Source organism: Pteropus vampyrus, unplaced genomic scaffold, assembly GCF_000151845.1.
Source record: "Pteropus vampyrus isolate Shadow unplaced genomic scaffold, Pvam_2.0 Scaffold963, whole genome shotgun sequence".
NCBI lineage: Eukaryota > Metazoa > Chordata > Mammalia > Chiroptera > Pteropodidae > Pteropus > Pteropus vampyrus.
Genome location: NW_011889744.1, coordinates 71,052 through 84,259, shown reverse-complemented (window position 1 = coordinate 84,259; position 13,208 = coordinate 71,052). Strand labels below are relative to the sequence as shown.

At 38.0% G+C, this 13,208-nt stretch overlaps 1 protein-coding gene across 1 annotated transcript in view; it reads left to right on the top strand.

Annotated features, from left to right (window-relative positions):
• Window positions 1–13,208, top strand: part of LOC105309957 (complement receptor type 1-like) — a gene marked incomplete at its 5' end in the record, with an annotated part of 25,882 nt that continues 12,674 nt past the window's right edge. The window contains 6 exons of the mRNA XM_011386163.1: window positions 1–163; window positions 1,682–1,858; window positions 1,941–2,043; window positions 4,159–4,244; window positions 8,508–8,735; window positions 9,703–9,879. Coding sequence (XP_011384465.1) covers window positions 1–163; window positions 1,682–1,858; window positions 1,941–2,043; window positions 4,159–4,244; window positions 8,508–8,735; window positions 9,703–9,879 — 934 coding nt within the window. The remainder of the gene's footprint in view (window positions 164–1,681; window positions 1,859–1,940; window positions 2,044–4,158; window positions 4,245–8,507; window positions 8,736–9,702; window positions 9,880–13,208) is intronic.

The window sequence follows — 13,208 nt, the reverse complement described above, 5'->3', positions numbered from 1 at the left end:
GACGTCGAAAATGGAATAAGGGTGTCTGAGAACAGAAGCTTGTTTTCCTTAAATGAAGTTGTGAGGTTTAGGTGTCAGGCTGGCTTTGTCATGAAGGGACCCTCCAGTGTGCGATGCCAAGCCCAAAACAAATGGGAGCCGGAGTTGCCCAGCTGCTCCAGGGGTGAGTCTGACTGAGATCTTAAAGGGGCCTACATATGGCATGAGTTGTAGGAAGATAAGGAGGTCAGCGTTTGTTCTGGCGGAAAGACGTGTGGTGAGCCGTGTGAGTAAATTTTGGGGGGTGAAGCATGAAATTAAGACGTGTGTGGGTATGTCTGTGTATGTGTGTTTGCGTGTACACTTTTGTTCATATATTTATTTTGAGAAGCAAGATCTTAATCAAAGAAGGAGACATTTGAGACTCTCATATTGAGCAATTCTCAGGGCAAAGTACCAGCTCCAATGTCTCTCAATTAGATTGAAAAATGATATGGACTTGATGATCAGCTGTGTAATAAGCACTTGACATGCATTATTTCATCTGCGGTTTAAAATCTCCTTTGAAATAATGTTTATATCCATATGACAGTAAAGTTACCTTGGTCTTTCAGATGTTAAATAAATCATCCAAATCACATGCTACCAAGTGGCATACTCAGAAATAGAATGCATATGTGTCAGACCCCGGAGCCTGGATGTTGTGGATTCTTTCCATACTTCTAGCAATATCTATCCCAGAAAGAAAGAAACTTGCTTATGAAGACGTATCACAGCCTCAGAATAGTCACAGAGATTTTAGAGTTTGTCTTTTCTGGTCCACTTCCTATATTTTATTGCTAAGAATCTGAAGTTGAAATTAAAAGTAACTTGCTCAAAGTCAAACAGATTCTTTATTCATCTTTAATTAGATATATATTAGGTTGAAGTTCACGAGTTCTGATACCCTCAGCACACACCAAAAGGACTATGAATGGAAGCAGCCAGACCTTGACTTAAATACTTTCTGGGCAATAGGCTCTCTCATTACAAGGACTAACTTATTGAAGGGATTTTGTTCTCAAGCTTGTCTTGTCTTCTTATGCCACAATAGCTGGTTTAGGAATGGATTGATGAATATCATGGGTAATATATTGGGACAGAGAGGGAGCTTACAGTTCTTTCACCAACCCACATCAACCTTATGCAATCACTCAGAGAACAGCTGGGAGGACAAATAGACAGAGACATAAATGTTGATTATTACTACGCTTTGATTTTCCAAGTACAATAAAAGAGACAAAGAGAAATCCATTAAACAGATTTCAGCTCAGGAAACCTTCTCATTACCTGAAAGATGAGGCTGTATTGGATTGTCATTCCAGCAAATATGTGGATGGAGAAGCCCGCCAACACAAATAACTTTATACTGAATAACCAGCACTAGAAGAAGGGACTCCCATACCTGGTGCACCTATGAATGTATTTTAGACCTTGTGCCAGAAAGAAATAGGTTCTAATTCTCTACCTTGAAGGCTTTGACTAGATCTCTCCTCTATTCTTAACTTCTACATTTGTAAAATGAGAGGGTTGGAGTATCATGTGTCTTTGTTAGACTTGAACTTCTTTAATTATGAGTCTCTAACTCTTTAGAAGGACTAAAGTTTAGCAAAAGATATTTTCCCATATCTGAACAGGAACTTTGGACTTATTCTTTTCCCAGTATGTCAGCCACCTCCAGAAATTCTGCATGGTAAGCACACTCTGAGCAACGAGGAGGACTTTTCCCCCGGACAGGAAGTGTTCTACAGCTGTGAGCCCGGCTATGATCTCATAGGGGCTGCTTCTCTGCACTGTACACCCCAGGGAGACTGGAGCCCAGCAGTTCCCAAATGTGCAGGTACCTTCATTCTCATCTGGTTTGCAGATGAATCTCTTTGTACTTCACATAACAGTCTTACTCCTGATTTTTTTTCCTTTAGTGAAATCATGTGCTGACTTTTTGGACCAACTCCCTAATGGCCACGTGCTCCTTCCACTTAATCTTCAGCTTGGGGCAGAAGTATCCTTCGTTTGTGATGAGGGGTGAGTGTGACCTGGAATAGAGACCAAGGACTCAATGCTCGATGCTAATATGCTGACACCCTAGGCAATGGGGATTTATTTTAAAAGGGGGCTCGCTAATGGAAAAGAAGTAATAAAAGAGCTTAATATCTGAAACAAAGTTTGGAAAGTATGGTAAGAACCATATGAAACCATGAATAGATGTTACTTGAAACATGAGCATTAGTATTTAAAAGGAAAAATGGTAAATAAATTGAACAGTAGAAATATAACAACAGATCTTGACTATTTGTGTGGATTAAGTATATGGATAAATAGTAATTTGTAGGCATAAAGAGATAAATATTCCAGAAGCGTTAAAGTTTGATAATTAAAAGAGTGTTATTATAAGTAACATGCAAGGAACGTTTTAGGAAATTTTTAAACCAACAGTAGAATTTAGAACAGAAATAAAAGAGTAAGTAGTATTTTTTAATCTAATTATATATCATCTAATTAGTATTGAGTTGGCTGAAGGATCATAAAGACATGCTCATGTTTCAAGTAACATCATTAACTCTTTCTGTGAATCTAAATGATCTTGGTATTATGTTCCAACATCACTGGCAAGTACAAAGAATGAACCACAGAGCAGTTGTTCGCAATGTATTCTGTCAACCAATGGTCGTGATGCCAATTCAATGACAACAGGAATCCCCAATGTGGGGTACAGTGAAAGGGGAGACTTTATTTAGTGCAAACAGCTCAATGGTAATACAGCTCGGCTGTATAATAACATGGCTGTGAGATAACTCCATAGTGTTACAGCTCAAGTATGATACAGCATGGCTGAGGAACAGCATGGCTGTGAAGCCACCCTGGGGCAAGGTGGCCCTGGGGCCCCTCTCTGGCTAGACAGCTTTACTATGCTACAGTCCATCAAGACAGCTCTAGCCAGAGAAATGCAGACTTAGGTGGAAAGAGAAAGTGTACTCCCAGAGCCAGAAGGGAGCTGACATATTAAAGTCCCTGCCTCTTGTCCCTGGTTGGTCCATAGTCATGTAAATGAGGACTCCAAATTTTAATTGGTCCAAAAAGCATTCTCCTGATTGACCATAACGGAGCCACTCTGACTAGTCAGTGAAGATGCCAATGAGGATATAGCTGTGCAGCTCCAAATGGATGGGGAAAGCCTCAGTCCTGTTGGTTGAAATATGATTTCAGGAACTCTATAATGGTTTGTTCAAATGGCAGGAGCACAATGCAGGTGGCAGCTCAGTGGGAAACAGGAATTCCAGTGTAGGCAGTTAAGTACAGGCTTCTCCCTGAAGCATGGCTTACATGTAAGGCCCCTGTTTGTTAACAGCTGTTAAGCTCAGCCTAATTTCAGACCAGTTAGGCACCAGGAGCCATTATTAACAGGTACATTCATTCTTCGGGTCAACAATTTCAAGAACTCCTTGACAGGCATTAAATATCAGTCACTCGATAAAGACCTGCAGGCAATTCAGGAGGCCATCGGTCTAACAATAAACCAGATGTTTTAAGATAATTGTGCTCCAAAGAATTCTCTCTTCTCACCTTTTCTTCTTTTTTCTAGTTAATTTGACTCTACTCTTCAATAATCTAGATATGCCACAAGTCTTATTTAGGAATATTCCAAAAGTATTGGGGAAAACAAAAACAAAAACAAAAACAGTCTCTGATATCTTTCCTCACATTCTTTGATTTTCCAACCTAAATCAGGATCTGTTTTCTCCCTGGTCCGCTAAGAGAAGAAAATGCTACATTTTGCATTAAACGAGTTTCTTCTCATAACAAAAAGGGGGCTGCCTGAGAGTAGAGAAAGATGACTGGAAAGTCTGGGACCAGACCAAGGAAATGCCTATCTGTGTTTTTTGTTCCTTCTTCAGTTCAGGCCTTTCTGATTATTGAGCTTTGGCAGTTGTTATTGTTTTGTCCATCATTGGAAGTTGCAATCTTTCAAAATATTTTAGTTCTGAGCCTCTATCAGCTGAGAAACCAAATGAGCTGAGCTTTTTCACCCGAGTTTATTGATATTAAATTGTATTTCAACAAACGAGAAGTTAATATCTGTCAATGAAGGGAAGAGAGAAATGGTGTGTTCACCCAGTCACTACTGCTTTTGTTCTTTAGGTTTCATTTAAAGGGAAGTTCAAGTAGTTACTGTGTCTTGGTTGGAATGAAAAGCCTTTGGAATAACAGTGTTCCTGTGTGTGAACGTGAGTAAAAAAATATATCTATTCTGGTCTGCATCTTTCTTCTTGGGTTTTTTTTTTTTTCCAATTTCTTAATGCATTTTGCCCAATGAAATAATCAAATGTCTACCTCTCTGTTTATCTTCATTTTTGATATAAAAATTTCTGTGTTGGAATAGTTCAAAGGAATGTTTTTTGGGAAATAAATCTAAACATCGTGTGTTTTGGGGTACCACCCTATAAATGTTTACAAACATACTAGGTGCTATAAATGGGAAGAAATGCTTCATAGATGAAGAGAAATTTATACTCTAAAGATTTGCCAAATTTTCCCTTTTTCTCGTCAATAGTGATGGTCACACTTCAGCTTTTCTATCCTTTCCTAAATCATCCAGTCATTCACATACTCATTCAATAATTTTTTAGCACCTACAATACACCAAACAGTCTTCTAGACACTGGTAGTATGCCTGTAAAAAAGAAAAACTAGGTCCTTGCTCCCTTGTTGTTTATATTCTTCAGCAGAAAGAACGATTAAAAAAAATAAAGGTAAACAAGAAAACAGACAATTTCAAATAATACTGAGTGTTATTAAGAAAAAAAACAAGGTAATGCAATAGAGTAGTTAATGTGAAGGGGGATAAGGAAAGCTAGGAAAATAATAAAGTTCCAATTTAAAATAAGGCGATTAAGGAAGTCCTTACTGAGAAAGTAACATTTAAGCACTGACGGCAATTAGTTGACTACCAATGTGCATACATAGAGGAAGAACTTTCTATTCAGATAAAGCAGAAATTGCAAAGGTCTAAGGTAGAAATGTTCTTGGAATTTCCTTTGAAAAGCCTGATCTGACATTTTCTCGGAAGCTTATATGACTGGTACAGAGTGAGCAAATACAGGAGTAGTAGGAGGTAATAAAGAGAAGTAACTCTACATACTGTAAAAACTTAGGTGTTCACTCTGAGCAATATGGAAAGCCATGGAGTATTAGGAGTAGAAAAGTAACATGATCTAACTTATTTTTAATGATATCATTCTGGCTACTCTAGAGAGAATTAAGTTGAAAGGGATATGTCTTAGATTGGAGATTTCCCAGAAAACAGGACCAGAGGTAAAGTTCATGTTATAATGTTCAATTGGAGGGTGCAATCCCAGGACAGAAAGAGTTGAGAAGGACAAAAAAGGAGGCAAGGAGGAAAGATCTGCAAATAAAATATATTGTGTTGCCAAAGTGGCCATAAGCTTTACAGGAAAAAGTGAGAGTTTTTTGGTCATATTAAGACATCTGGAAAGGCTCTATGGATCCGGAACTATCCATTAGGAATAGGAAAAACAATTTATCTATTGTAAGTTTTCTGTATCCTGTCTCCTGTTTATCCCAAGGGTATAAAGCCCCTGGCTTTCATGTTGTATTAATTTAACCCTGTGATCAGACTCTGGGGACATCTCACACAACCTGCTGCATGGCGCTCCATCTAAGTCTAGATGTGGTAGAAGAAGCCGGAATGGCCATGGATCTAGTTGTGTTGACTTGGATGTGAGATGTGCTTTGACTTCTACTGCAATGGGACAGTAGAGGCCATACAGTAGCCCATCTTTCACCCTTGGAGAGGCCGAACAGCCAGTGTTGTTAGGAACTGAGGTAACAGTGGTATCAGTCAGCACTCTTGATTGGGAAAGCAGCTGAGGGGACATAAGGCAGGTGTAACCAAGAAAATCTAGGGGATACAACTGAGGGTATAAGCTGGGTAGCTACAGCAAAAATCAACCAGAGATGTTGGCCCAGGATAGCAGTGGGGGAGATAATATGAAGTGGTTAAATCCTGGATACATTTGAAAGGTAGAAATGACAGGATTTGCTGATGGTTCAGATACAGATATTAAAATAGAGACTAAATGAGATCACCTAGGGAGTCAGTGTGGCCATAGAACAGATGCATGGTCTAAGTCTTATAAATCTAACAATAAGAACTCAGAAAGATGATAAGCAATCAGCAAATGAGATGAAAAAGAAGCAGCCAATGCACTAAGAGAAAAAAATAGGAGAATGAAGTATCTTGGAAAACAAGTGAAGAAATTCTTTTAAGAATATGAGACCGAGCAACTGTTTCCAATTCTACAGAGAGGTCAAATAAGATGAGGACAGAAAATTATCATTAGGTTTAGTGACTTGTGGAGGTAACGAGTGACCCTGACAAAAGCAGTTTCAGTAGAGTTGTGGGGGCATATGCTTGATAGGAATGAGTTCAAAGGAGAATGAAGGAGAGGAATGGAAGTTCATGGACAATATCTTAGAAGAATTCTAATGTAAAAGGAGCAGAGAGATGGGACTATAGTTGCAAAGGGAAATGGAATTAAGGGAGCTATTTCTTGTTTTTATGATGACAGAGACATAAAGTGTTAAATAAAGAAACACTACCAATGTATCCAATCTGTCCATGTGTGTCTTGGTTGGAATGAAAAGCCTTTGGAATAGCAGTATTCCTGAGTGTGAACACGAGTACAAAGAATAATTGTGCAGACTGGGTATCTCTCTTTCTTTTTATTTCCAGTGAGTTTTGCCTCATGGAATCACCTGTTGTCTGGATCTTTATTTAACTAAATTATTAATAAAATATTTTTTGTTGGGAAAATTTCAAAACAGGTCATGTAGGTCTTATATATGATATGTTTATGTTACTAATCTGTAAGTCACTAGGTTAATGCCAGTGTCAAAGTTTATGGAAAACATGTGAGGAGACACTGGATGACATGAAGGCCCACCAAAATTTATTTATTTATTTTTGAGTTTTGCCACCTAGGAGTAATTTCTCTTAAATTTGTATGTCTTTTTATCCTCTCACATATTTAAACTATTTATTCATCCTGTTATTTAGTCCAGAGCATTTATCGAGGAGGGGCTTCCTACATGCCAGGAGTTCATGTGGGGAGAGTACAGAATAGGAAAGACATATGCCTGCTCTCTCGAGTTCGATTTCTTGAGGAGGCAGACCATGAATTAAGAAAATAAGTAAACATATAAAAAATTAAATACATAAGACAGAATATTAAAAGTGATGTGTTACAGATAGAATAAAACAGTAATATGATAAATTAGTACGGTACAGGGAGGTGAGTCCATATTTTAAATGATGAAGTGAGCTTCCTTAAATTTTCAAACCACTCACTTAAAAAAAAACATTTGGAAGATTCAGAAATTGAGAAATGGGTATTTTATACACCAAGATATTACTGATTTATCCTACTTTGTTTATTAATAATTTGTTTGTTTGTGAATAAGGCAAGACCTATTTTTAATCCACTTTTCCTGATGTTTGGAAATGTTCATTTTAATTTGTATTTTGATAAAATACCTTGCTAGAAACTATTCGAACATTTTATGGTAGTATGGTGGAACTTTATGAGAACACTCCATGTGTATAAAACTTAGAAATCCAGGAGACTCAACCTTCCTGACACATATAAAGCTGAAAATAAATTTATAAGTAAACTTTGGATAAACACAAACACATAGTTGAAATCCAAATATGAGAAGTCAATCATTGTTTGATATACTAAGGCTCTCATTTTTTTTATACATACAATTCTGACAAGTTTGGGTATCTCTTCCTAAATTTATGTAAGATTAGAAGTAACGAATTAGTTTTAGGGAAGGAACTGCTAGAAACAGATACACTAACAGCAAGAAGAAATGACAGCAGATAGCTCAGAAGAAAGAAAAAAAATGAAAAAAGGAAGGGAAAAGGAAGCTTCCTGGTGCCCTTTAATTTGGCTATAAAGAACCCTATCAGAATCAACGTAGTATTCTTTTGACACTATTAGTATTTGGTGTTGGTATGGATGATAAATGTCATGAGTCATCAAGGAAGAGTTATATCTGCTAAAAATGATAGTCCATGTCTAATAAACTTCACCAAGATTTCCCTAAACTTCAGATCTTTGAGGGCCAAAACTGTCTGTCTTGTACCCCATTGTCAGCCCAGGACTGTGACAATACCTGACACAAAGTAGGAGATCAAATGACTGCTGAAATATTAATTATCTTCCAAAGTGATTAAAAACTTAGCTACCTGGAGGGTCTTTTGGACTTTCGCAATAAACAGTAAACTAAGTCTCACTTTTCCTAGTTCCTTCTCAGAAAAAGCTTTATATATTTAAATTCCATCCACCTTAGTTATGTTCTCATAGAATGAAAATGTGTTTATGACACAATCCCAGGACACCATTATTGTATAATCATTGTAGTTGAAACTCTAATGGAACCTAATGCTCTTTTTTTCTTTCTAGAAATCTTTTGTCCAAATCCTCCAGCTATCCTTAACGGGAGTCACACAGGAACTTCTCTCAGAGACATTCCCTATGGAAAAGAAGTAACTTACACATGTGACCACCACCCAGACAGAGGGGTGACCTTCAACCTCTCTGGGGAGAGCACCATCCGCTGCACAAGTGACAGTCAAGGGAATGGGTTTTGGAGTGGCCCTGCCCCTAACTGTGAACTTTCTGGTCCTGCTGGTCAGTGTACACTTCTCCTCAATACAAATGGATCAGTATATCTGGGCAAGAACCTCTATATCTTTTTCCTGACAGTCGTTCATGCTTCTGAACACAGCTTTGTGATGAATATCACATACAGAATTGCCTGCTAGGCAAATAACAGATGGTTCTAGCAGTGCTTCATGTCCCAGTTGGTGGTATTCTAATGACCCTTCCCGCTGGGGTGAGGAGTGTAGGATGGTGAATAGAGGAAGGAATAAAGAGTGGAGGGAATCAGTGAGGCACAGATTTTATAGAGAATATTTTCAAAGCAATGAAAACAAATGCTACATAAAATATTCAATTATGCCATCTCTATTACTAGTTGGTTTTATACTAGATAGATAGGTGTGCAGAGCAAACATGCATGATGATGATTGTAATTTACATTAGAACTGGTAATGCTATAGAAATAATCAGGAAAGTCCAATGTAGGCGTCTACACTCCTTTTGTTATTTCTAAGTATTCTGCTCAGCCTGTGACTGCATTTTGTTGACCCTTCATCTCATTTCTAACAAAGGGAACTCAGGCTGCCCTAGAGGAGTGGAGTCTAAAATTGTGCTGTTGGTCTCTGTAGCTCATTCCTTTTCATATTAGAATGGCTTTAAATGACAGTATTTGTCATCGGAGGATCCTTTGTGGCTGTGATTGTCCACACAAGCTCCATCCTCCAGTAAGGACAGACAATACTGAATTGGTAGTTTATAGATCCCACTGGTACTTCCGTCTGGTGCAGTTTGCAAGTAGAGAATACAGGCTGAGGGGTCTGGGTTTAGATAATCAGTCTTTCAACTGAAAGGCAAACATTTAGTGTCTTGGGACCTGTCTGCCTGCATTTTCATGTGATTCTAATAGTCAGAGATATTATTAGATGTGTTGATGTGTTCTTACTTCTATGTTTAACTGAATGTCTTTTCTTGTGTTTTGGGGGAAACTTGTTCTCAGCATGTTCACATCCACCCAAGATCCGCAATGGGCATCACGTTGGAGGACATACATCTCCATATCTTCCTGGGATGACAGTCAACTACACTTGTGACCCAGGCTACCTGTTGGTGGGGAATGCCTTCATTTTCTGTACACACGAGAGAACCTGGAGTGAATTTGATCTTTATTGCAAAGGTATCTCTTATTCTTGCTGGGTTTTTATGGAAAATTGATGCATGAGGCTGAGAGACCCTTTCTGGGAGGATCATGAAATGAGTATCAGTAGTGGAGGTGAAAAGCAGAACATTAGGAAGGAAGGTTGCCCAAGGATCCTCAGCTCTACCAAATAAGTAGGAAGAACTGATAGAATTTCCAGTAATATGATAGATTTTGAACATATTTTAAATGCTTTACAGGCTTTTAAATAATAAAATATTTTAGCTCAAGAGGATCTCCAAGGGTTACAGATGGTCCTTACAAATATCCTTAGAAAGTCAGTAAGAGACAAGAGGCACAGTTTGTTGAGAGGAGAATTGAAGCCTGGAGTGAGGTTGAGTGCAGTGAGCTCCTGGAATTACTGGATGTGGAGTTTTACAATAATCTCCAAGACCAAAGGTGAGGTGTTTATTTCATCTCTTCCCTGGAACAAGTCATGAGAATTATTTTCATTATTTCTTTCTATGTTTGCAAAAATGATATCTGACTTACAAATCTTTGTTGGCAATATTCTAAAGTGCTACAAAAAAAAAAAAAATTGAAAATCATATTCTGTGACCAAGCATGGTACTGAGATTTTTACAAAAGTGATTTTTGTTAGTCTCCAGAAGAATTTGATGAGGTAGGATTATTATTCTTGCTATGTTACAGAGGAGAAAATTGAGGTATAGAGAGAACCAGTAACTGGTTCCGTGATCCATAGCTCATTAGGGATGGTGATAGGATTGGATCCCTGCTCAGCCCCTGCTTTTGAACACTACAAACTATACTGTCTCTTTTTAAGCCATTTCCTGTTTAGAAAAAAAAGCGAAGCTCACTGCCAGCATTAATTTAATTTTACATAAACATACTCTGAGGCTGAAGCAAATCTGACTGGTTTTCAATGTGAAAACAAAATATAAAAACTGTTCTTGGAGTTATTTCTAAGCAGGACTTTCTCTAATCCTAATATAATAGAAATGTATATGATGATCACTATTTAACAATTTTGTGTGTGTGTGGTAAATTTGAAAGCAGGGAATAACACAAAATGGATTATCACATTCCACACAAAAATATCACATTTCTCCCTGGATCTTCTTGTTATCCTTGTGTGAGCAGCAAACTTTGCAGTGACCAGTTGGATTCTGTTTTCCTGATGTTGGTGGTATGCTCTTGGGGGAAATGTCCCAGACAGATGAAGAGGTGTGATATCATCAGAGCACGGACAACCTTGAAGACATTGCTGCCCTGGCTAGTGATGCTTTTCCAGCATTCTTTCAATCAACGTCAGTCTGAAATTTACATGGCTGATGGTGTGCTCAGGATTGTCCTTCTTGAACAGCATGTAGGAGTTCAGCACTGTAATGTTTAAAAGGTGGTGAAAGAATTTCTTATACCAAAACTTGTGCCTTTTGTGCTTAGTTAGATAAGTGAGCATCTGATCAGCTGAGTCCATTGCTCCCATATTCTCATAATGCACAATGACACATGGCTTCTTAGTTTTCTTTCCATTTCTGTTGTCTACTTCAACCACAGTATCATTGTGGATGTTGACAACATTGTCACCTCCTTCTTGTCACACCATTTCAGTGCCATAAGTTCACCACAGAATCTGGCTACAGACATCCCCTTTGCAATCCTTTTATTTTTTTTTTAGATCATTTAGTATCTATTCTCTGTTCAAATGAGCTGTCCCAACCCCATCAGTCCTGTTGTGATGTAATTCACTGAAAAGCATAGGAGATATATAAAAGTTATCAAGGAAGACACAATATGCTTGGCCAAGAAGGTCATTGATCAAGGTAAGAACAATGCATGACGATTTCAGACCATCAGCTGAATCTTTCAAATTCATATTGGGCCCCCTGTGAACAAGCATATTCCACACATAATCAGATTGACTTTTACAAAATACACATAGCCAGAGACCAGATCCTGCTCATTTTGTTGGGATGTACTGCTTCATAGCTAACCGGCCCTTGAACAGCATCAGTGATTCATCTACTGCAATGTTTCCATTTGGAGTATATACAGTTGAAAACTTATTTACAAGAAAGTTGAACACAGGATTGATCTTCTGCAAGGAAATCTAGGTCTTTGATTGACCAGCAGATATAGGATTGTTGACAAAATGCAGGCACCAGAGCAAAGGTAAAACTCTTTCACCAGACACAATTTGTCTGAGATAAGGTATATCCAAAAGAGGCCTTGTTGACCAAAACATCTCCAGCTCAAGTTTCTACACAATACCTTGAGGTAACATCACTGAAAAAAAGACTTTCAGTTCATCATTGACAGTGCCTTTCCATTTATCCAATTGCGAAAATCCTTTCGGACCAGGTGGCTTTGAAGCCAACAAGGCAGGTTGGGCATTCATTTCACTGGTAATTTTTGAAACCAATTACTCAGAAAAGAACAGTTCAAAATACTGCAGGGCACCAGTGGTATCACTGACATCAACTTTTTTGCCAGTGTGCCAGTAAAGCCATACCTTTGAAGTCAAATTATAGCAAATTGACCATTTCAGAGTGCAACCTGAGCTGGTGTAGGGCTAGTTCCATCATATTGGAATCATCAGAGGCCTGACCCTATAGTGTTCCATGGCACTATCCAAAAAATCATCAGAATCATCTATTTTGGAAAAATTGGATACGTCAAATGCATCTTTGACTAACAACTGTTCAAGGACGATGTTAACACCACGAGTATGAATGCCACCTTTTCTAGGATTTGACATTTTCAAAGATAGAAAATTACTATATTTTGTCAATAGGAGAACCACTACTAAAAACAGAATGCTATGAGTAGAATGATGTCATTTGTTTCCAAAGACTATCGATATACTAGAGCATTGAGAAAATAATAATAAAAGTGAGATATTTCACGACAAACTTTGGGAATAAGGTTAGGAATGTAATCGATGAATTATCTCAGGGTAAACGCTGCAGCCACAAGTGCCACAAGTGAGTATTCTCAGGACAAACATGAAATGGGTTAAATGTAGCTTTTTTGATTTTGCAAAACTATAAGTTAAGTCATTTTGCTTTGCTTATTTCTCTTCCATTCTTTTATTTTAGAAATACCATGTAAGGACAAGGATGAGGTATAAGGTATTACAGATATGCTTGTGTTTTTAATATTAAGAACTGGTTAGTCCTATGGCTACCATGGTTATAGGATCATAGGGCCTTCCCCAACCTAAAAGTCTCAGAAATCCTTCTTGGCCTCTCAACTCTTCATTTTAGAGATAGAGAAAATGTGGCCCACCACAGTGATGATAAGAGTCTCTGTTGTGATTATTTGCAAACATGGATGGCACTTACAAG